At 43.1% G+C, this 24790-nt stretch overlaps 1 protein-coding gene across 1 annotated transcript in view; it reads left to right on the top strand.

Annotated features, from left to right (window-relative positions):
* Window positions 1-24790, top strand: part of CAPN14 (calpain 14) — an 81235-nt gene that overhangs the window by 29984 nt on the left and 26461 nt on the right. The window contains exons 6-14 of the mRNA XM_061626119.1: window positions 900-1036; window positions 1577-1751; window positions 4536-4601; window positions 8675-8760; window positions 11801-11875; window positions 15865-16028; window positions 18668-18984; window positions 20069-20080; window positions 24514-24716. Of these exons, the coding sequence (XP_061482103.1) occupies window positions 900-1036; window positions 1577-1751; window positions 4536-4601; window positions 8675-8760; window positions 11801-11875; window positions 15865-16028; window positions 18668-18984; window positions 20069-20080; window positions 24514-24716 (1235 nt within the window). The remainder of the gene's footprint in view (window positions 1-899; window positions 1037-1576; window positions 1752-4535; window positions 4602-8674; window positions 8761-11800; window positions 11876-15864; window positions 16029-18667; window positions 18985-20068; window positions 20081-24513; window positions 24717-24790) is intronic.

The raw sequence follows: 24790 nt of genomic DNA, 5'->3' as shown, positions 1-24790 counted from the left end.
TGTGTGCACGTACATGACATTGTACTAATGGAATGATTTACATCCATGCAGGAGAACTTCTCCTCCCCCTATGTGTCTTCAAATCTGCTCCAGAGCGTGGGGAAAATCCCCAGAGCAGAGATTTTTTTGGGAGGGGGGGCTGGAGGGAGAGGAAAGTTAGGGGAAGTTCCATTGCACAACCAGAAATCATTCTACAAACACGATGACTTAGATGGATACTACCCTTTGTTTGTTTATTTATTTACAACACTTCAATACTCTGGGCAACATTTCAAGTTCTCTGGGCAGTTCACACATGAAACACATCAAAATGCCCCAAAGGAAATAATTCTGATTTCCCCTTTTTCTTTCAAAATGGTAGACAAAGACTAATACAAATCTTGACTTTTTCTCCTGAATTTGAGGTGAATTCCCTGTCCACCCCACTCCCCAGTCTCATAAGTCAGTAATGAGAGTTTTCATAGATGTTCTGAACTTTCATAGACAAAAGCCACCTTCATGAGATGTAGCTCCTTGCCTTTGAATTTGAGGAATCCAGTGTGGCCATTGAATAAAGTTCAAAGCTCCTGTTGAAGCCTACGCCCTTGTCCCAGTCTCAAGCCTACACCCTTCAGGGGCAGCTGGAGTTTGGATAGCCCAAACCGCACTGCTCTCATTTTCTCCTTTTTTTTCTCTGTGACCTACTTCTGTCAGTAGCGCATCTATCACTTTGCAGCAATGAGTCAGAGAAATCTCCCTATACTTTCCTGCAGCACCAGCTGATGAGTCCGAGTGAGCTTGTGCTACGGCTATAGCTAAATAATGTTTCAGCTTCCTCTTTTAAAATGGCAAAGTAACCACTTAGAAATAGTAATGTGATTATCTGTTGAAGAAGATTCACGTCCCTTTTTCTTTTCCAGTTCTGGCGTTTTGGCGAATGGGTTGATGTGGTGATAGATGACCGACTGCCAGTTAATGAAGCTGGTCAGCTTCTTTTTCTCTCTTCTGTTTATAAGAACCTGTTCTGGGGAGCTCTTCTGGAAAAGGCTTATGCCAAGTAAGTGAGCCTTCAAGCATTCTGCAGTGACTCTCTCTAAAAGTATGGGCCATATATGTGACCCATTCCTCCTCCTTGTCTCATTCCTTGTAACTCTGTTGCAGAGATGGGGAATCTTTTTCAGCCCAAGGGCCATATTTCCTTCTGTGCAACTTTCCATGGGCAACATGCCAATTGTGGGCAGGACTGGAGGCAAAAGAGGGCAGAGCAATGAATGTAATGAATGAATTTTTGCCTTTGTGCAGTAGGCTAATTTCTGCACACACTTGCGTACAACTCTCCATCCAGGCAAGCAAGAAAGATGATCAGAGTTCAAGGTCACATTGCTGTCAGGCAAAAACACTCAAGGAGGGCACCAATAAGGGCTAATGAGGGATGTGGCCTGGCTAGAGGAGTTATGGCTGGGAAGGGATTATGATCTGGGGAGATTCCTGAGGGCCAGGTAGGGAAGTCTGGAGGCCTGAAGTTCCTCATTCCTGCTGTACCACAATAATAAACCATTAACATTTTAAAAAATGCTTGGCATGCTTTTCTTGACAGGCTGTGTGGTTCTTATGAAGATCTGCAGATTGGGCAAGTGTCAGAAGCTCTGGTGGACTTCACAGGTGGAGTTATTCTGACCATAAAGCTGGCTGAAGCTCCACCTGACCTCTGGGATATCTTGACAAGAGCAACCTACAGCGGATCTCTGATGGGTTGCCAGACACAGTCAGGGGTGAGAGTTCTTATTATTTTTGATGATGATAATCACATTTGTGTTGAGGGATTCTTCAATACAGTCATGGAAATGGACATGGAGGTTTTCCTATTTTATCCAAATTTTGTGATGCAATTCTCTAACCAAACAATGTTTTTAAAAATGCATATGTTAGGAGAATGTGTGCACAAAAATGAATATATGAGTGAAAATAAGATACAAAATGCATTATATGACAGAAATTGCTTGCAGAAATGAGGACATTAATCACAACTGCATACAAAAATGTGTTTATTAGAATAAATTCACACTAAATTGTTGGAATATTTTCATGAGGATTTTTAAAAATTGCCTATTGCTGCAGAAATGTGAAGAACCACATTTAAGATTAGAAAAAAGAGAAACCGAGAGAACCAAAACTGACTGATCAGTCCATCCCTAAAAACAAGAGCAAAAACAACGGAAAATGCTCCATCGATTGATATGTATAAAGGAGCAGATCCAACTCAACCCACCCTACTAAAAGAGCAGAAAATTAAGGTCAAAATGCCTGGCTGAATAAAAATGTTTTTCCCTTGAATGTAGAAATAGATAGTGATTGTGCCAGGCATGCCTCCCTGGGGAAAGCATTCCACAAATGGGGAGCCGCCACCACTGAGAAGGCCTGTTCTCATGTCCCCACCTCCGTCATGGGGGGCAGATGGAGAAGGGCCTCCAATGGTGAATGCAGGGTTTGAGATAGTTCATGTGAGGAGAGGCGATCCTTGAGGTATTAGGGGTCCTGAGACACATAAGGCTTTATAGGTCAAAACCAGCACTTTGAACTGGGCCCAGAAACAAACTGGTAGCTAGTGCAGTCATGCCATGATTGGAGATATATGTTCAGACTCTTGCCTTGGTCAGCAAACTGGCCACTGAATTCCACAACAGCTACAGTTTCTGAACTGTCTTCAAAGGCAGTCTCACCTATAATACATTGCAGTAATCTAACCTAGAGGTTATCCAGTGAACTTCTTTGCTGAGTAGGGATATAAACCTGTGTCTCCTTGGGCCAAAATCAGTGTACTATTGACTACATTGGCTCTTGTTCTGCTGATATCAAAGTGGGAATCAGACAGATCTGTTTCCCAGAGAGAATTCCCTCCTGTGTGCATTATTAACTCTCCCCTAATATAGAATATGGATCTACTGAATCTTGATTTCTATTGTTCCAATATAGTATAAGCAAACTCCTTTTTTCAATCAGTTTTTAAATATTTTTGCCTGCCTTCTCTTACCTTAATTCAATTAGTCAGTTTCATCTATTAATGGTAAAATAGGCAATGGAATCAGTTCAGGCTTTCAGTGGCTGCTAGTCATGATGGCTGTGCTCTGCCTCCATGGTTGGAGGCATTGGGCTTCTGAATACCAATTGTTGGAAACCACAGGAGGGGAGAGTGCTGTTGCGCTCAGGTCCTGCTTGCAGGCTTCCCATGGGCATCTAGTTGGCCACTGTGAGAACAAGATGCTGGATTAGAGGGCCATTAGCCTGATCCAACAAACTCTTACATTCTTATATAGTCAGTTTCATCATATAAGCCATTCATACAATACTTAGCCAAGAATCAATGGAAGTTGGAGCAGGGCATTTCCGCTTTTCGCATATCACCATTTTAGCTGCAGCATAAATGAAGCCACAGACCTGAACTTACAAGATCTGAACAGGGTGATTCATGACAGATCCTGTTGGAGGTCACTGATTCATAGGGTCACCGTAAGTTGTAATCGACTTGAAGGCACATAACAACAACAACAAACAAATCGGTTGTCATTTGTATGCTCTTCTCTAGTACTGTATCTTTAAAGTACTCCAATAATATTATTACTGGGTCTCTAGGAAGATTTTGATGATGATTTCAGTCCCTGTTAGAACAGACTCCCAAAAAGCGTTGACCACTGGGCAATCCCACATAGCATGATATATATTTGCTTTGATGAATGATAAGTGTTTCAGAGCACATAACACTGTAGTGGTTAAGGTGTTTGACTATGACCTGGGAGACCAGGGTTTGAATCCCCACATAGACATGAAGCTCCCTGGGTGACCTTGGGCCAGTCACTGCCTCTCAGCCTCATGAAAACCCTATTCATAGGGTCGCCATAAGTCAGAATCAACTTGAAGGCAGTACATACTTTGACTCCGAGTTTTTCATAAGTCGAGAGAAGTGTCACTATTTTTGTTCTCTCTCTCTCTCTCCCCCCTCTCTCTCCCCCCTCTCTCTCCCCCCTCTCTCCCCCTCTCTGTCCATATCACTTACAATCTTTTCAATCTCTATTTGTGCCCCACCTTGAAAATCTCTTGTTTTACTTTGCTGAATACTTTTCTTTATAAAGAAGATGAGTCATCTCCTTAACGTCACAGTAGACTATACTGAAAGTTTACTGAGGAGTTTAGCTCAATCTAGGCATGGTATTTACAGTAAACCTATTGCCACCGGCTGTCAGAAAAGCAGATTGTATTGGTTTCATTTGGAATTGAGGAGCAGGAGTTGCTATCGTTGCACCCGTGGGCACACATGTGCCCACAGAGGCCTTCACGGGCACCTGTAGGGTATGCTCCGCTGCCCCTCCCCTCACTGAAATTATACTTGAATGAAGCATTTTGTTGTAGCCAATAGAATAGGCTGTGATGTGTGCTAAGTTGAGCCATGCCTGTGGTGCCCATAACCATTACTTTGGTTGGCAGATGTTCCCATGGGACCAAAATGGCTGGCCATCCCTGATTTAGAGCACAGTTAAATGTTCTTATGCCCTCCTTTACAGCCAAGAAGAGTCCTGCAGAATGGATTGGTGACTGGCCATGCCTACACAGTGACAGGCATTCGAAAAGTAAGTTCAACCCTGTTTTGGCTGTTCCAGCTATGTTTTTATCATTATCAGCATTTTAACCCAAAGCCTGTGCTCTCATCTTGCATGCTGTGATAAGGCACATTCTTAACATTTTGGAGCTGTAGGTGAAATCTAGAAGTGGTACCCTACCTGGATCTGGAAACCCCTGAGCCTTGGGGCGTTTCTCTCCATATCTTGCCTTGCCATAGGACTTCTGAAACGACAATGGGGCCTTCTTTAACACTTCTTCCATTCTGATAGATGCACCAATTAGTTGCCCCATGTAGTGTCTTTTCTTCTGTGTCTTTTCTTCTTAGTGACTCTTGGGCTTGCCCCCGTGGCTGTTGGACTCTCTGCTCAATTCCTCCTGTTATTATCATTGTTATTTTTGCCTTCCCATAGCCTTACTGACCCAGCCTTTCTTTCATTTGCCATGTTATTCTGAACTAGGCATACTGACAAGAAATGGGGAAGGCTAATTAAATCTGCTGCTTCATCAAAAGTGCTGCCCCAGCAAATTGGGTGATTAAGGCAACCATGAAGGGCTGTTTTCTTCATTAGCTGATGGGTCACACTTGATCTGCTAAGCATCTTCAACTGGACTGCTGCATCTCTAAAATTTTGTGATCTTATGTTGTTTTTAAATTGCTTTTAATGTTATATTTTTAAATTGTTGTAACCCGCCCTGGGACCTTTGGGTGAAGGGTGGGTAATAGATGATGATGATTATAGTAATCTCTGCTTCACTCTTGCCCTCATGCCGTTTTTCTGTTGTGATTGCTTGAATTCAGTGCCCCAGGCTTGGCTGCCAGGGGTCATCGCCTTAGGTCATTGCATGCAAGTAGTATAAAAACAGTCACCATAATATAAACCTGAGGTCCAGTGGCCAAATGTGGCCCTTCAGGCCTTTCTCTCTGGTCCTGCTTCAGATCCCTGGCTGGCTGGAATATGCCCATTAACTCTGAAAATGCCTCGCTTCTGTGGATGGGGGATAGAAAGAGGTGTGCGTGTGTGCATGCGTGCGTGCCTAGAAACCTGTTCAGAGTACAAAAGTTAAATTTTACATTAATTGCTCCATCCACTTTTGCCTCTGGCTCTGCCCACCACTGGCACGTGCCCCTCAGAAGATTGTCCATAAGGGAATACCTTGATATAAACCAAAATGGCACTGCTGTATCAAATGAAGGCATAAACATCTATAAGGTGCTTCCTTAGAGTTAGACCAATGGTCAATCTAGCTTAGAAGGTAGCTGTTCTCCAAAATCTCAGGCATGGGCACTGCTTTGGGGTGGGGATACTAAACTGGGGATACTAAACACTGGGCCTTGTACATATGAAGTGTGTGCTATATCACTAAGCTTTAGTCCCTCTCCTAACACATCAACCAAGGCTAGGGTGAACATTTACACATTGGGGACAAAAAGAGGAAATGCATCATAAAAGCGGGGGAAAGGACACCAATTTGTGTAAGCCGATCTATTTGTGTAAATTCACATTTAGAAATTATAATTATAATTTAAATAGAAATACAGAACATCTCACCATTATGTGGAAGACTGTCACTTGTGTGCCCGCTCAATCTGCTGTCCAGGTGCTAACTGTTGCTGCACATTTCAAGGGGAAACTGTCCTGTGTAAAGTAGGACACAGGACCACCCTAGCAGCCAGTGTGGTTCTCAGCGCCCCAGGAACAGCAGGTGTATGGGACAAGTGAGCACCCTGATGGAAGAACATCTGAATGGTGGTGTTAACTCTGCTTGAACATTAAACTAAATCTTGCTGTACTAGATCATCCTTCCCCAATCTTGTGCCCTCCATATGTTTTAGACTCCAAATCCCATCAGCCCCAGGCCCCCAGCCGGCATGTCTAATGGTCAGGGATGATGGGAGTTGTAATCTAAAACATCTGGAGGAGACCAGGTTGGAGAAGACTAATATGTGGTCTTATCACAGAATTAAGAATTACCTTGGACAATGACAAGTTTGTAGGACACTTTTGACATATGGTGCTGCCCTTGCTTTAAATATGAACAGGCCTTATTGAAGATGATGAGAACATCAAAATGGCTTCTCTTTTAGTGAGCTGTGCTTCCTTTAGTGGCATGAATAAAACATAGAGGACAATAGCTGGGCTCATGTGTAAATCAAAGGCTGTAATTGATTCACGACGCTCTGCTGACAGCAACGCTCACAAGTGCATGCTAAACTAAGTTGAGTTACTTTTATCTTCAGCTAAAAAGGAGGTCTATGGAATGGGGAAAGTTTAGGTGTTCAGCTTTTTCATCCATGAAAAGCTAAAGCATGTAAGAAGGTGACTTGTATCTGATCTCTACTTCTTTTAACTCCTGCTACACTCAGTTGGAGAAATGCTGATAAAATATTCTGCTTTTAGTTATCAATCGTGTTAGAACAACTGTCCTTTTACAGCGGGGGTAGGGACCCTGTGGCTGTCCAGATGCTGTTGAACTGCAGTGCCCATCATCCCTGACTATTGGCCATGCTGCCTGGGGCTGATGGGAGCTGGAGTCCAACAACATCTGGAGGGCCATGGGTCCCTTAGCCCTGGTATAACGGCATCCATCCCCTTGATTCTCTTAACAGCCTGCTCAGTAATCAACACAAGTGATACACCTTCCTTTTACACAATTAAATGTACACAATTTTAATATCCCATAGAATTACATTTTGATACTAAAATATGCAATTGATTTTGGTTGTTTTAAAATGCAAATAAGCACTCTTCTATGATACAAATATGCAGTGTTGTATGGCATAAAGATTTTTTTTTTAAAAGAGCAACGCACCTCCCAAGGGTCCTGGCATTGTGTGCATGGTATGCAAACATGCCAATAACCTGGGCAGAAGTATTTACATGGATCCAAACTTGGTGGGGTGGGGTGAAAACCACAGAGACAGCAGAAAGCATCTTGGACAGCTCCTTGAAAGTTTAAACTAAAATCCGGAGTGGATTCACTACCCCATTGACATTGGAGCCACCAGTCTCCACTTGGTATACATGTGAAAGGGGGTTCTAAAAAGAATACGCGGAGCAGGACTTTCAGTGCTGGAGCACCTGCCTGCCCTATGGAATTTTTTCAAACCCATTGAGGGTAGGTGAGCGTCCACTGTTTTGATGCATGTTAAATATTCCTTTTGTTTATTCAAGCAGTCTCTCCCAGAGGAATGATTCCAGCCTTGTGCCTTAGCAATCACGCTATAGCACTGGATTTTATGCTGTTTTTAACTTTTGTACTCCGCTTTCATATTTTGAAATGTTAAGCCATTTAAATTGGCATAAAATAAATAAAATAAGTTCTGGAGAAAGTCAGTCAAAATCAAAAACTCTTACAATACTTTCAAAAATGCTCTGGTCTTATGGAGTCTCCTAGGAACCAAAATTAGCCAGATGTGCTCTATTTATTTAATTTATATTCCACCTTTCCTCCAAGGAGCTCAAGACGACATAAATGGTTTTCCATTTTATCCTCACAATAATCCTGTGAAGTAGGTTAGGGTTAGGGTGAGAGAATGTGACTTGCCCAGGCTCACCCAGCACACTTCTTGGCTGAGTGAGGATTTGAACTTGGGTCTTTCCTATTCTAGTCCAAAATTCTAGCCCCATTACCTCTGTAGTTGGCATCCTTGTGGTACAAACCTAGGAAGTACATGATAAATTGTCAAGCGGGCTTTCATGAAAGGCTGAAGGATGTAGCTCAGTGACATGCAGAAAGTCTTGTGTTCAGTCCCCAGCATCTCCAGGCAGGGTTGGAAATGTCCCCCATCTGAAAACCTAGAGAGCTGCTGCCAGCCAGTGTAGCCAGTACTGAGCTAGAGTGATCAATGGTCTGCTTTGGTATAAGGCATCTTCCTGTGCTCCTATGATCAGTGTGATTGCAACAAAATATGATGACGGATTTCGGGAAAGTTGTTGTCTCTTAGGAATGTTTGGAGGGACCAAGTTGTTGGGCACCTCATAGGTCAAACCTCTCTGCTTGAACTGTTGTCTGTAACCAGAGCAGTTGAGAAATGAATCAGCAATCCTTTTTAAGGCAATCTGTTTTTGTGTTGGCACAGGTGACTTGCAAACATGGACCTGAAAATTTAGTGAGACTGAGAAATCCATGGGGAAATGGTGAATGGAAAGGTGACTGGAGTGACAGGTGAGTTTTGGAGCGGAAAAAAAAATTATGGCATCAGTGAGTTAAATCACAGTGCCACCTGCAGGCAGAGTTTGATGCTGACAATCTCGTCAGTCATGCATTTGGCGTTGCTCTTCAAAGCAATAACCCTGAGATCTTTGGATAGGGCAGGCAACACCGATGGAGCTGAGCTTAAACTGAAAGGTCAGTTTGTGACAGCAAAGCATTGTAGTGCAGTGGTATGAAGAGAGCTGGCATTTTGAACCATTCCTGCCTTCAGCTCTAACATGTGAGGTGCTTAATCCAAAACACATCAAAGCCACAGCACTGTGGTTTGGGAGCCTGGGAAGGCCAAATGCCCCCCAAAAGCTTTAAAAGAATTGTGCAGAAGGGAGAATTTCCACAGGGTCCATTAATAGTTGCACAGAATAAAGAAATCCAGGCTTTCTTTCCCCAGCACAGGTACAGCCTGCTGTGTTGCACCGCTGTGAGGTGAGAGAAACTCTATGCCCTGAAACTAATTTTCGCAACACTTAACTTTTCAGTGACCCTGTCCTCTGTTGCATCGAAGTTCAATTCAGATAGATGTCATGATTTTTACAACTATTTCAAATTTCTCACCTTTCATATATTGGGCTCTGCTGTGGAGCCCCTGTACGTTGCAAAGGAAGTTGGGTACATAGAAGTTGCCTTATACGGAGTCATACTATTGGTCCTTCCAGCTCAGTTTTGTCTGAACTGGAAGTAGGGAACTGAATCAGGCCAACAGGCCAGATTGTGACCTCCCACAACCCCAATGGGCTATTTTGACAGGCAGGGCTGGCCACCTATCATTACCTGTAATCACCATGACAGCATGTGAAGCGTTTTCTTTTGCCTGCATGGTTTGATTTCAAACTGTGCAAGCAAAACTATAGGGGTTTCTAGGTGGTGCTGATAGTTTGCTCACCAGCACCTGCAAACCCCACATCCTTTACCCACGATCCTCAGCTGATTGGTAGTGTCTGCCAACCCAGCTTCTTTTGCCTGCACGGTGTATGTGGAACGAATCCCAGCAGGCCTTGGATTTGGTGCCAAATTTTAAAAGCACTGAATACAAGCCCAATAAAGAATTGGGAGCACTGTTTAAAGCTCCGAGTTCTACCATGTCAGTACCTCAATCTGACATGGCTCGGGGGAAACGGCCTCCCAAATTTGGCCTATGGGCTGGAGGTTCCCTACTGCTGGTCTGCACTTACTGGCAGAAGCTTTCCTAGGTTTCAGACAGCAGTCTTTTCCGGCCTTATCTGGAGATGCTGAAGATTGAGTCTAGGATCATCTGCCACTAAGTGGCTCGATCCTGGGCCCAGTGCTCTTCAACATTTTTATTAACGACTTGGATAAGGAAGTACAGAGCATGCTTATCAAATTTGCAGATGATACAAAATTGCGGGGCATAGCTAATACTGTGGAAGACAGAAACAAAATTCAAAGGGACCTTCATAGGCTGGAGCATTGGGCTGAAAACAACAGAATGAAATTCAACAGGGATAAATGCAAAGTTCTACACTTAGGAAAAAGAAACCAAATGCACAGTTATAAGATGGGGGATGCTTGGCTCAGCAATACTACATGTGAGAAGGATCTTGAAATTGTCATTGATCACAAGCTAAATATGAGCCAACAGTGTGATGTGGCTGCAAAAAAGGCAAATGCTATATTAGGCTACATTAACAGAAGTATAGTTTCCAAATCACGTGAAGTATTAGTTCCCCTCTATTCAGCACTGGTTAGGCCTCATCTTGAATACTGCATCCAGTTCTGGTCTCCACACTTCAAGTAGGATGCCGACAAATTGGAACAGGTTCAGAGGAGGGCAACAAGAATGATCAGGGGACTAGAAAGCAAGCCCTATGCGGAGAGACTGAAAGAACTGGGCATGTTTAGCCTGGAGAAGAGAAGAATGGTGGGAGATATGATAGCACTCTTCAAGTACATGACAGGTTGTCGTACAGAGGAGGGCCGGGATCTCTTCCCAATTGTCTCAGATTGCAGGACATGGAATAATGGGCTCAAGTTGCAGGAAGCCAGATTTCGACTGGACATCAGGAAAAACTTCCTAACTGTTTGAGCCATATGACAATGGAACCAATTACCTAGAGAGGTAGTCAGCTCTCTGACACGGGAAACATTCAAGAGGCAGCTGGACAGCCATCTGTTGGGAATGCTTTGATTTGGATTCCTGCATTGAGCAGGGGGTTGGACTTGATGGCCTTATAGGCCCCTTCCAACTCTACTATTCTGTGATTCTAAGATTCTAAGTTACAGCCCTTCACCAAAAGTAGCATCCTAGGGTGCCCACAGATGGCTGTGTCCAGCAGTACAAGGCAGCTGCATGAGTTCATATTAAAGTGAGGTTTTTTTGGAAGCCTTTCACGAGTCTGTAAAAGATCTGAAGTCAACTTTTTTCTTTTTTTTCACCCCTGCCTCCTAGAAAAACAACACTTTGAAGATTTCCCCCCTGAATATTCAGGGGAGAATGAGCATAGCTCAGTGGAAGAGCATCTGATTTGCATGCAAAAGGTCCCAAGTTCAATATGTGGCATCTCCAGGTAGGGTTGGGAATGCCTGTTGCCTGAAATCCTGGAGAGCTGCTGCCACTACTGAGCTGGATAACTCAGTATAAAGCAGCTTCCTATGATCTCTGCCTTTTTGTGTGTGTGTGGTGCTCAATGTCCTCTCCACCTCCAGAATGACGCTAGGTCTGGGGCATTGTGGAGAATACAAAATGGCGGCCAGGCTGCTGATGTCAAAACTTAGAGTATCAGTAAAATAAATAAATAAAAACAAGGAAAAAAGAAAGTGATGTGCCCTTGTGGCTGCTAATGGGAAGTCCCATTTCTCATCTCACCAGAGAAAATGGTCTGATGCTCCCCCCAGTTTCTCTGCCATTTGTGCAGAGCTCTAGCATCTCATGTTAAGTAAATGCCCATAAAAACAGGCAAGGCAGAATAGTGGTGTACAATACAACAAAGCCAAATGGGCACTGTTTTGAAATAAATTCCCTTTCTTTTCTCTTTAGCTCTGGGAAGTGGGAGCTGCTCAGCCCAAAGGAGAAGATTTTGCTGCGGAGAAATTATGACGATGGAGAGTTCTGGTACTTTAATGACATGACCTCTTCCTTTCTGTCCATCCTGTTTCCCAGTGCAGGGCTTCTCAAATTCCTCCTATAGGATTTTTCAGTTAACAAATTATCCAAGACCCACCTTTTGTGGAGATTCTTGTTGCTTTTAATTGTTTTTAACACTGTATTTGAAGGTTGTTGTAACCTGCCCTAGGACCTCTGGGTGAAGGGTGGACAATAAACGCCATGATTATGATTATTACTGCTTGTAATTACCTCTTATCTCCTCTTGTAATTAGGCCAAATATCCTAAGCTTTAAGTTGAAGAAAACAGCATTGATTTCAGTGGGATTTTCTTCTCCATTATCTGTTTAGGATTGGCAAAAAATACTTTAAAAAGCACCTTGGTTTTTGTTTGTATTTCTGAGGAAAATCAATAGGTGGAGCGTCTCACATTCATAACATTTGATAAGAATCACAAGTGAGGTGAGTGCTGTTACACGTAAGTCCTGCTTGCAGGATTCCCATAGAACAGGACATGAGAACAGGATGCTGGACTAGATGTGCCTTTGCCCTTGATCCAGCAGGGCTCTTCTTATGTTTGGTGCTAGCATCTCCAATCCTTTGCAACCAAAACATCTTTGAAAGGAGGGAAAGGGTAAGAAGGTGAGATTGGTAATGATGCACCTAATTGTGCTAGAAGGCATAAGTTCCTATTGGGAAGCATGGAAATGGAATGGAGAGGCAGAGAAAACTACAATCCCATGGTTCCTGGTAGGAAATAATACCATGAATGTGCTCAGGAGTGAAGGATGAGGCCTTTCTCATTTCTAGCAAGCCCCTCCTGCTGCCTCTTATCCTTCCACCATCTCAATTTTTTTTTTCATGTAAAGAAAAGAGGTACTGGTGAGGAGAACTATCTGACTTGCCAATAGCTTGGTCAGGAGTGAGCCCCATTATAAGCAAGACATGAATTCAGAGGGTCTGGCCAGGGTTCATAATGAGATGTTTTCTAGATTGAGGAAGTTTGTATTATGAACTTTCCCTGTTCCGAATTTGCCTCATCTCCATAGAAATTTCTTGTCTGCATTTGGGTGAGGTTACAATTCTACTCCTACTTACCTGGGAGCAAGCCCATTGAACTCAATGGGACTTTCTTCTGAGCAGACATGTGTAGAATTGCACTGTTAGACTTGTAGGCATTTAATTGTTTTGATTTGGGCAGCCATCAAATATGAACTGACAGAAACAGTCAGCTGTCAAATTATGTTTTAAAAAATCCTTGATTCCATAGGGTGTCAACTAGCAGATTTAAACATTACATTTTATATGCCATCTGTTGAATGCCATGAAATTCTAATACCATTAAGAATAAACTGTCAGGTATACAAAATTGAAATCAAAATAAAAGGAACATATTAAATTCTGAGATGACAAATATAAACATCAACTAGTTGGTGAGTATTTGTGAAATATTTGAATTATCAAACTGCTGGGTGACTATCTGTAATTGACATTTGCCAAGGAGAATTTTGAGAATCAAATTTATTTCAGTTCTGGTTTGAGCTGAATAACCTAACAAGAAAGGTCTGCTGTGGAGACTAAGGACAATCTGGCCTAGCATTCCATTTCCAGTGTTGGCTAGTTAGATGTTGCTCACAAACAGGACTTCTAAAGATGACAGTCACCCTGTATCATTTATCTCCAACCTCTGAATATTGGCGGTATATTCCCCAAACCTAGAAGTTCCATGTAGGTATATGCCATTGTTTCTGAAAGTAGTCCAACTTGCTTTCCATTTTAAATCAGCATAGGCAGCATGGGCAACAAGTAGGACCTGCTGCAACACAACATAGCAGCATAGAGTGCTCCCTGTTCTTCTCTTTGCCCTCCAGTTTTCTGGTTTTTTCCCTTCTCCTACCAGTCGTTCAGCATTTTCCAGACACTGAGTACACTCAGTCCTCATTGGCTTTTTTAAGCCTCATGCTCCCTTAGGCTTTTAAAACTTTTATGTGCTTCAACCAACCTTGGGGTTCTCCAAGCGCTGCTGGTATATCCCTGGGTAATGCTGTTTTGGCTACATAAGCAATGGCACTGACAGCCTATAGATCAGAAACAGAGGGAATGATAACAACATTTGTAGTGGCTACAACACTGTTTTCTGCCCCACTAGGGAGAGATAAGAAGCTCTGAGCTACAGTATATTGGTGGAGGCCACCCTACCATGTCTCCTTTCAGCTTCACCCCAGTTTCAGGAAGGGCACCACTGCTTTGGGTGGAGCTCCTTCTCTGTGGCCTGGGGCCTCTTATGTTGCCCTGGTGGGGCAGGAAGGGAGTGTCTCCCAAACTGCCATTGTAAAACAAGAACCTGCCTTCAGATGTGATGAAATTGGACTTGTGTTACTTCAAGTTACTCCAGTAAAAGTCCCTGGAAGTGGGAGTAAGCTTGGTTTAAAAGGACACATATGTGAAGTCAGAAGTCCTGGTTCACATTTTTCCATATGGGCACATGAACACACACAAATGAATTATCAAGAGGATAGCAGCGATTCAATTTCTCATGGCATACCATTTTGTCACTAGGTGGCAGTGTTAACATACAGTTTAATTTCACATCTTATTCTTTGACTCACAAAGAGCTGTCTGCTAATAATTCTTTGTTATTGTCTTTTTCTGCTACTCATAGTGTTACCACTTACTGGTAATTATTTAACGTAAGCCAAGAATGTATTCTTTTGGTAAAATGTGCACACTTGGAAAGCAGCGTTGTCCTACAATGTGGTCTTAACAGTTATACACCTCAGCAACTGCGGTGTGAGAAATGGCAAGCAGTGGACTAGATGCACACCTAGAGACAAAAGGCACCCATTCTCCAATCAAGGATTTAACTTCTAACGTCTTAGCACAGGACTGGAGAAGCTTTTTTCATCCCAAGGGCCACATTACCTTCTGGGCAAAGTTCCAGGAGCCACAAAGGCCAGAAGCAAAAGTGGGCAGAACAATGAATGGGCATTTTACCTTTGCACAGTAGGCTAGTTTCTACATGTGCTCAGGCACCCCTCTATCCTCCATCCAGACAAGCAATAAACACTACTACTACTACTACTACTACTACTACTACTACTACTTTTACCCCATCCTTCCTCCAGTAAATTAAGAACAAAACAATAAAAACATCTCAAAACAGGACCTTGGACAGCTCCTCAAATATTCAAACTAAAGCCTCGAGAGGATTCCACTGACATGCAGCCACCAGCTGCCACTGATAGGTGTTTCTCTCACCTTCACTAAAAGCATTTTTACAAGACATCCCCAAAAGGAAAAAAGAGACAAATTAGGGGTAGTAATTTATCTGGGACAGATACCAGAAAATAGGGACTGTCCTTGCTAAATAGGAATAGTGGGTGCATATGAAAAGGTTTTTTTTTTCTTTCAATTGCCTCAAAAAAGTACTGCTAGAGTGGTTCAGAACATGTTGTAAATGCCATGATTGGCATGTGAAATGAGCTAGGAGTGGAGTGACTTTTTATATTCAGACAGAAAACTTTCTTCTGAATCTTTACTCCATTAGCTTTCTTTAGCACACGATAGCTGCACAGCTACTGGTGTGGCAGGGGCATGGAAACTCTGGCCCTTCAGATGCTGTTGGAGTACAAGTTCCATTGACCGTGTTAGCTGGGGAGGATGGGAGTTGGAGTCCAAGGTTTGGCTGCCACAGGAGCAGTTCCCCATTTCCAGTGTGGTGTAGTGGTTAAGGTGTTGGACTATGACCTGGGAGACCAGGGTTTGAATCCCCACATAGCCATGAAGCTCATTGGGTGACCTTGGGCCAGTCACTGTCTCTCAGCCTCATGAAAACCCTATTCATAGGGTCACCATAAGTCAGAATTGACTTGAAGGCAGTACACAATCATGAAAACAAGCAAAACAGGCTCTTGTTTTCCAGGATTCTCTTTTCCTTTCAGTCCTATAATCCAGGCTCGATTTTTGACTCCGTGTCTTTTTTGGTTCCTTTATCATAGGATGTCTGTGCAAGATTTTAAAACCTATTTTGTGGGTCTGATGATCTGTAAATTAACTCCCGATCTCATGAGTCAGGAAGATGGGAAAAAGTGGACGTGCTCTATGCAGTTTGGCAAATGGGTCAAAGGAAGCACAGCGGGTGGCAGGATGAAAACCCATAAAGGTGAGACTTGGTTGGGGACTCCATCGGAACATCAATTTTGAAAAGAATCTATTGGTATAATAAGTTTTTTAAAAATGACTTTGCTGCAATAATGTATATAAAACACCTCCAAGATGCCTAAAGTATTGCAAATCATCCTAGTTAGAGGAAGGGGCGTAGCTTAGTTGTAGGACATCTGCTTAGCATGCAGAGGGTCCCTGGCATCTTCAGGTAAGCCTGGAAGAGACCCATGCCTGAAACCCTGGGGAACTGCTGCCAGTCAGTGAGGACAATATGGAGCTAGATGGACCAGTGGTCTGACTGTATGTGAGGTGGCTTCCAATGTTCCTGTCATTGTGAACTCCACTCCTGGGATGCTCAAAGGAGGCCATTTTTGCCGATCCCACCTAGAATCATAGAATAGTAGAGTTGGAAGGGGCCTATAAGACCATCAAGTCCAACCCTCTGCGCAATGCAGGAATCCAAATCAAAGCATTCCCGGCAGATGGCTGTCCAGCTGCCTCTTGAATGCAGCCAGTGTCGGAGAGCCCACTACCTCTCTAGATAATTGATTCCATTGTCGTATGGCTCTAACAGTTAGGAAGTTTTTCCTGATGTCCAGTTGAAATCTGGCTTCCTGCAACTTGAGCCCATTATTCCATGTCCTGCACTCTGGGACGATCAAGAAGAGATCCTGGCCCTCCTCTATGTGACAACCTTTCATGTACTTGAAGAGTGCTATTACATCTCCCCTCAGTCTTCTCTTCTCCAGGCTAAACATGCCCAGTTCTTTCAGTCTCTCCTCATAGGGCTTTGTTTCCAGTCTCCTCGTCATCCTTGTTGCCCTCCTCTGTGAACCTGTTCCGGTTTGTCTGCATCTACCTGCAGCCCCCTGTGACCCCCTTCTCCGATTTTGAGAATTGGGGGACTTTTTGGTACAGCAGAGGAGGTGGCATGCAGGGAGAAGGCGGAATTGCCAGTGGATGCCTTCTCTGGATCAAAGGCCCTTCTGTAAATGAAAGGGGTCCTTCTGTTCAGGGAGGGGCAACTGAGGATTTAAGCCATTTTTATTATCACTGAGAAAGTGATATTTCTTTCAACAGACTAATCCCAATAATACATTCCCCCCCTCCTCTGGAAATATCTAGAATTAGGTATAGGTCAAAGTGAGACCCTATAAGAGCCCATCCAAATTAAGTCTTTCTAAATCTAATCTAATTCCAATGATAAAGTTCATCTTAACCTGTCCTTACTTGAAATCATTGGATTTAGAAATGCTTATGTTTTGCCAGATCATGCCCTAATCCAGGAGTGGAGAACTGGATCTGGTCAGCAGGCCAGATTCCTATTTCTCCAGCTCCTCATGGGACTGTGCATCTGTCAGTTATCATTCACATCATAATGAAGTCAGGTGATGGACACCTGACAATATGCAAAGGAGGTCACTATAACTGTCAATCAGTTGATTGGCAGTTATAGGGAACCCATCTGAAGTCTGTTTCCTCTGCAGAGGAAAAAATTCTCCATTTGATGGAAGCGATTTGGATTCCCAGTGGAGAATTTCCTGGAGCAGCCAATCTCAGTGGGGCCCCTGTCAATGCAGGTCAGCTGACAGGGAGCCCCACTTGCAAAAGAACAATCAGGAATTGGCTTTAAGATCCCATGTGTTCCTTTGTAGCTGCATCCAACCTGCTCCACCCCTGACATCATACATAATGTTAGGTGTAGGGAAGGTGGGCATGGTTTGTAGGAAATGGCCTCACATGCGCAATTGGGACCCATGATAGGCCTAATTAAGTCTGTGGGCCAGAGACTCCTAACCTTTGCCCTAACCCTTTAAAAATAATCTATGGGGGCAATGTAGTCACTATTCACATCCTCCAGCTTCCCTCCTCCATCCACTGCTCCACCAATGAGAGTTCCTGACCGCTGTGGGCATTTAATGGGACACCTGCACGTACCTAAAGTGCATGCAAGGTTCTAACTGGATTGGGTCCTATATTAGGAAAATTATGTAAAAATAAAAATGTATAAAAATGCTAAGGAAGACCTTCATGTATTATAATGTGTATGGCTGTATATTTTTCTTATTTTTACCCAGATCAGTAAAGCCCCTTATAGATGATTGGAATGTGTGCTTTTTGTTTGTTTGGTAGCATTTATCCAAAGGGTGGGGAACCTCAGGCCAGGACGCCAAATGTGGCTTTCCAAGCCCTTCTGTATGGCCCTCAAGACTGTTCCTAGGCCACACACCCCTCCCTAAGGTACACTCATCTCCTTAGGCTAGGCCTCTTACCTTCACTGCTCTGCACCTTCCTTGAGTGTTTTTGTCTGGCTGTAGGATGGAGAGAGCCCTCCCTCCCTCTGTTTATAACCCTTTGATTTTTGTGGGGCTGGAATGTAGCCTACTGCACAGTAAGAGTCGTATCCCTTGCCCCACCCACTTTATGCCTCTGGCTCCAGCCATCTCTGGCATGTGGCCCTCAGAAGGTTGCCCATGAGGCCATGTGGCCCTCAGATTGAAAAAGGTTCCCCACTCCTGACTTGTCCTGCTTTTAACTGTGCTACTACAAGTGGTCTCTGTTGGTAAGCCCTGTGACAAAGTACTGAGTCATGCTTTCTTGGGAATAGAGGCTCATGTTTGCTGTCTCATGCCTTAGGTACATTTTGGATGAATCCCCAATACTTGCTGAAAGTTCTGCAAGGCAATGGGAGCAAAAGGTCCTTATATTCGTGCAGTGTCTTGGTGTCTCTGATTCAAAAGCACAACAACAAACACCGGAATCGGATGCCACATCTACACATAGGCCTCTCTGTTTATAAAGTAGGTAGAATCTTCTTGTCTTTTGTTGTTGGGATGGATTGCCCTAAGCCAGAGGTAGCCAATGTGATACCCTCCAGATGTTGTTGGACTTCAGATCCCATCAGCCCCAGACAGCATGGCCAATGGCCAGGGATGATGGGAGTTGTAGTCCAGCAACATCTTCAGATGTTTTAAAGATACTTTTAAGATGTTTTTATTGTTTTGTTGCTTGTTGTTTGCTACTCAGGGAGGAAGTGTGGGATATAAATTTAATAATAACATCTGGAGGATCCCAGGCTCGTTACCCCTGCCCTAAAGAGTCTAAGAAGTTCCTTGTAAGAAGCTAAGGAGCGTCCTCCAAATCAAATGAGAATATCAAGCAGATGCGGCTTCCTCTTCCTTAATACAAACAGGGAGGGACCCTGGCCCACCAATGGGGGTCCAGTGGGAGCCTGGACTTTCTTTAGTTTTAGAGTTGGTTATTCAGTGAGTGTGAGGAGAGGCTGTGTAGAAGAGGTAAAAGAAACAAGGAAAAGAACTGGGCGACACGCAACACCAAGTTCCATGTAGGCACAAATAATGCCCTCTGTCCTAGTTTTGAACAGGGTTCTATCCTGCCTCAGTAGTCTCCTGCAGATCAGGGATGGGGAACCTGTGGCCCTCCAGATATTGTTAGACTATTACAAGTTCTATCATCCTTGACCATTGGCTATGTTGACTGGAGTTGATGGGAGCTGGAGTCCAATAGCGTCTGGACAGTCAGAGGTGCCACACCCCAGCTGTAGATGGTAACACTATGTGCACAAATGCACAGCCTTGGCTCCATCTTCAGCTCATTCACCTGCATAAAATGAAAACAAAAAGTGCTGAGGATTTTGATGGCAGTTAATATGGCCTCGTGAGAAAAAGCATAGGACTCCTGCACTTTTAATAGCTGCGAAGAACACATTTCACTACGTGTAGCTGCTGAAGTGACTCAGCCCCTGGAACTTACGTCATTGCCCCCTCCACCCCAGAACTCTACCAGGAGTCAGAGCATGTCTTGTGGGTCTTCTCCAGGAAGCATGTCTTCCTTTTCAACTGGCCACCCTAATGGTAACCTAGACTTCAGCAACCCTACCTGCACAAAGAGGGAAGTGTTAAAATGGGAAACTCAGAGCACTTATGACTGATGGTCCTTAGTTAATCAAATGTAAGATTTAAACATTTAAATGACTTCGAATTCTTTGGCTGATACCTATTCTCTCTTTCTTTCTAGGTGGGCCCAGAGGTATGTACAGTCCTAAACTACTTATTCATGTAATGGCACCCTATTCTTGCATTCTCTTCCTTGATCTTTCCCCCCTCAAATAGAGTAGGAAAGAACATCTGCAACTTCAATGTGATGATGATGATGATGATGATGATATAGTGCCATCAGGTACATATGGCACTGTACATAAAATAAAACAATAAAAACAATAAAAGTTTGCCATAACTGAAATTTTGAATGGAATGCAATTTGAGTGTAGTTAAATTTTGAATGTTTATAGTTGGGAACGTTGGATACTTGAAATGGTATTTGTGCCAAACGACTGAAATGTGTTGCTACCAAGCAACTGTGGCTATCTCCCTACAAGCTGGGAATCATATGTGGGGAGAGTGTTGTTGGAGGGCAGAGTGCTCTTGTGCTCAGGTCCTACTTGTGGGCTTCCCACGGGCATCTGCCATCCTGCTCTCCTTCTGTGAGGAAGGATGTGATATATAAATTTAAGAAATAATAAATAAATTTTAATGTAATGAATAAATCTGGTTGTCCAGTGTGAGAGTGGGATGTTAGATTAGATGGGCCACTGGCCTGATCCAGCAGGCTGTTCTTACATTCTTATGTAGCCAGTTTCATAATATAAGCCACATGTTACAAACTACTTAGCCAGGAATCAATGGAAGTTGGAGCAGGGCATTTCCAATTTTGACATATCACTGTTTTAGTTGCAGTTAACAAATCAGTTGTCGTTTGTACACTCTCCTCTAGTACTGTATCCTTAAGATACCCCAATAATATCACTACTGGGTCTCTAGGAAGATTTTGATGATGTTTTCAATCTTCGTTAGAACAGCCTTTCCAAAAGCTTTGAGCATATGTTGCACTCGGGTCCTGCCTGAGGGCTTCCCATGGGCATCTGGCTGTCCACTGTGAGATCGGGGGCTGGGTTAGATGGGCCTTTGGCTTGATCTAGCAGGTCTCTTCTTCACCTGTTCTTATGAGGTGGAATGTGCCAGCATCACAGACTTGGTGCAAATGGGCATTGCTTATGAGATGCACAAATTGTGCAGCTCTGACTGCTTCCATATGCTAGTGCCCTTGTGCCTGTTGCCCCGCTTGGAGATTTGTGTGTAGCCACACCGGCTTACAAGCACTGAAATCGGGTTCGGATTGTGATCCCAACCATTCTGGCTGGGAAGTAACTATTACTGAAATCCTGTATCCAGGGTATCGGGAAATCCTAAAATCTTGATGTTTTCTGTTTCTGCAGAACTTTAATTTCTGTTCATATGTGAGTGTTTGGACATGGTGTTCAAAATTCCCTTCAAAGTTAGCATGTTCCATTTTCTTTGTCGCCTATTTTAGAGAAGCTTCTTAAGGCATTAAAAAAAAGTGTTAATGCTGTTGCAACTCTCTGCATTTCAAGATAATGCATTTTTATGGCTTAATTAAGCATTAATGGTGGTGTGCCTGAGTTGTGCCCAGAAGCAGGAGACAGGGCTGAGTGAAAAATGGTTTTATTCTATTTCTTTTTTAGGCCCCACAAATTATAACTTCACTCACTTTTTTTTGCCTCATTCTTGGGAATTATTTGCAGATGCCACTAAATCGATACAAGCAATTTTTTTGTTTGTCCATTGGATGTAACCAGCATTTAAATGATGTTTCTAAGCTCTTTTGTCACAACTATTCCCCCCCCCGCCAAATCTAAGCAAATGTATGTCAGGGAAGAAGGAGCTGCCTTTGGGGGTGTTTTTCCTAGGACATTAAACCAAGAATTGGCAGTGCACTGTCTATATGCTGCTATGTACTTGAGCCATGAGATGCAAATGGCAGAAAGGAACAAGCAGTGGCACAATTTGGAGCATTATTGGAGCTGGTACATCCCCTACTATCTTGTTCTTGGCCCATTTGCATCAGAGTTCAAAGTACCAACTGGGACTCCTCCTCTGCTTCTAGTTACATCAGGAAAATAGGACCAGATCATTAGAGAAACTATAGGCCCAAGCCAACATGGTACCTTCCTGATGTTGTTGGACTCCCAGCTTGCATCAGCCATGGCCAGCATAGCCATTGGTCAGAGACAATGTGAGTTGTAGTTCAACAATAGCTGGAGCACACCACATTGGCTACCTCTGGCCTATGATTTTATGGAAACCCAGCCAGCCCAAACAAAAGTGAAAAATAGGTATAGCAGTTAGGACACTAAGTCACAGTGACAGGTATCCAGAAGTGGATGATCAGGATTACCCAGAATCATACTTTTTAATAAAATAGGGACTATAAAGAAGATAGTGGGATGTATCCGATGGTGCCCTTTTGTGTACCAAAGTTCTTCCAGTTGCTGGTCTAGTGGAGACCTCCATTTAAAAAAGGAGTGATTTTTGCAGATTTCCCCTCCCTCTCTGTAGTTTCCCATGCCACATTGTTCTGGAGGTTCTCTCAACTCTCCAGTGGAGATTTAGGAATGGTGGAGGGAATAAGCGAAAATCTCATTCTCCCATTAGTCTTTCTAGACATGGAATGGAAAAATTGGATTCCACCCAGGATTTCCAAAACAATGTTTGATTTATAACTGAGGGACTCGCAACCTCACCACCACCCAAAAAGTGGGATGAAAGTCTCAATGTCCACCATTTTAGAAAATTAAGTACTTTCCCCAGTGAATCCGTGACATGGATATCTGAAGTACACAGTGTTAGATGGTGACAGGAATAAGCGACATCAATTTTTCTATATGGAATTTGAATAGCTACTAAAATTTTTTGCCAAATATTCATTATTCAAACCCAGCATTTGACATCCCATATTTGATATTTGACTGTGATGTTTGATTTCAGTATCTGATAGTTGAACAATATTTGAAAGCTGACATGTAATTGTCATTTACTAGTTGGCTACTTGATAAAGGATAGCTTAATGGAAATTGATACATTGCCTAGCCAGTCTCAAAAACACTCATGTTCTTTGAAATTATGAGGCTAAATTACAAATTTGAACTTTGGCAAATTTCAAAATGTCCTGAAATTTCATTTCAGCTTTGTAATTTAGGCACAGAATCCCTCACATCATTTTGTGACTCATGTATTTAACTGCATATCATCTCAGATACTGTTGTGCTTTGAAGCCCAGTCTGTCTGGCTTCACAGCATTGGGGCAGGTATCTGGCATCTACCCATAGTTCCTAAAGGCACCGGACCAGCAGTTTGGTTGGGTCTTCTTGGATGCAGCAGTGAATCCAACCCGATCTGTCTCTTGTCTGGAGCTGTGGACCAATTGGGAGACAGCACTGTTACATTCAGGCTTGTTCAAGATTAGAGCTGAAGATTGCTTAGAAGTAAATTTCAGATGTGTATTGAACACCAAGATTAATATAGTGAAGTACAAAACCAAGAGCAGTTTTAACATTGGAAATACAATGAATCACAGCATTGACTGAGGCATAAAACCCTGGCATTTAATATATCAGGCATTCTACTGTGCAACCCCACCCTCTTAGGAGATGACAGATTACTGCATTAGCAGGAGAGAAATACAACCAAAGAGAGAGCAAAAGTATTTCTGCAACTGCTCTAGTGGGCCACAAAGTCCACTGGAGAGCAAAATGTCAGAGCCATTTTGAGGGATGGCCAGACCAGGGAGGCTCCAGTGTTCTTAGCCAATGCAGTTACTGACCATCTCCATGCTTGGCATTCTCGTATTCAATGGGAGATGCCTATTAAAAGTACATTTTTTGCCTTCATCATCACGTCATAATGGAATGATGGGGTTGTCAAAGCGAGACTACATCTGTAATTCTAAGAATACTTATGCAGAAATGAGTCCCATTGAAATCAGTGAGGCTGTTTCCTGAGCAGTTTATGACTTGTATCCTTGGATTTAAGGATGTCATGAATACTGGGGGAGTATGTATCGATTTAGGAAATATTTGGCCACTGATCATTTCTTGTGGATTGAGTATAACTTTTCTAATAAAGGCATTGTGTAGAATGATCACCAGGTCTCTTTCAAGACCCACTCTCACCCCCAGTCTGTGCGCAGAATGAGTGCCCAAGAATATACACAATCTGCTTACAATCAAAGCAGAAACTGTTTTAATACAAAATAAAACATTAAACCATAAAATCAATTGTGACATAAATACCACAAAAAGAGAACTCACTGCAGCTGAACACAGATTTAAAGCCAGAGATAGACTCAGATGGCATAGTTGTTAGGAGACCCTCACAGGCCTTTTAAATAACTCTCACCATCCTTAATTCCCAGGATTCTTTGGGGAAAGCCATGACTGATAAAGTGGTATAAGAATGCTTTAAATGTATAGTGCAGATGTGGCCCATTATAGGGCAGGAAAATAGGGCATTTTCCTCTCCGCAGGACTATTTACATGAGTTTAAAATAAAAGAAAATCCCAAAACTTTGTAAGCTTTTTGTAAGTTTTTCCTTTTTCTTTCCAGTACTATGACATTAATAGAAGATTGCCCCCTGCCTTCTTTGCCTGGAACATGCCTCTGAATAGATCATTCTTTGTGAATGACCGTGAAGTAACTCAGGACTTCCGGCTACCCCCTGGGGCCTATGTCATTGTCCCCTCTACCTCAGAACCCCAACAGGAGTCAGAGTTCATCCTGCGGGTCTTCTCCAGGAAGCATAGCCTTCAGTAAGTGCTTCTGTCTTCTTCGCTGCAATCATCGAGGGGGTGGGGAGTGTGCAATTTTGCCAGGGGGCTAGGAA

Source organism: Rhineura floridana, chromosome 4 (assembly GCF_030035675.1).
Source record: "Rhineura floridana isolate rRhiFlo1 chromosome 4, rRhiFlo1.hap2, whole genome shotgun sequence".
Lineage (NCBI taxonomy): Eukaryota > Metazoa > Chordata > Lepidosauria > Squamata > Rhineuridae > Rhineura > Rhineura floridana.
This window is presented reverse-complemented; position numbering and strand designations above follow the sequence as displayed.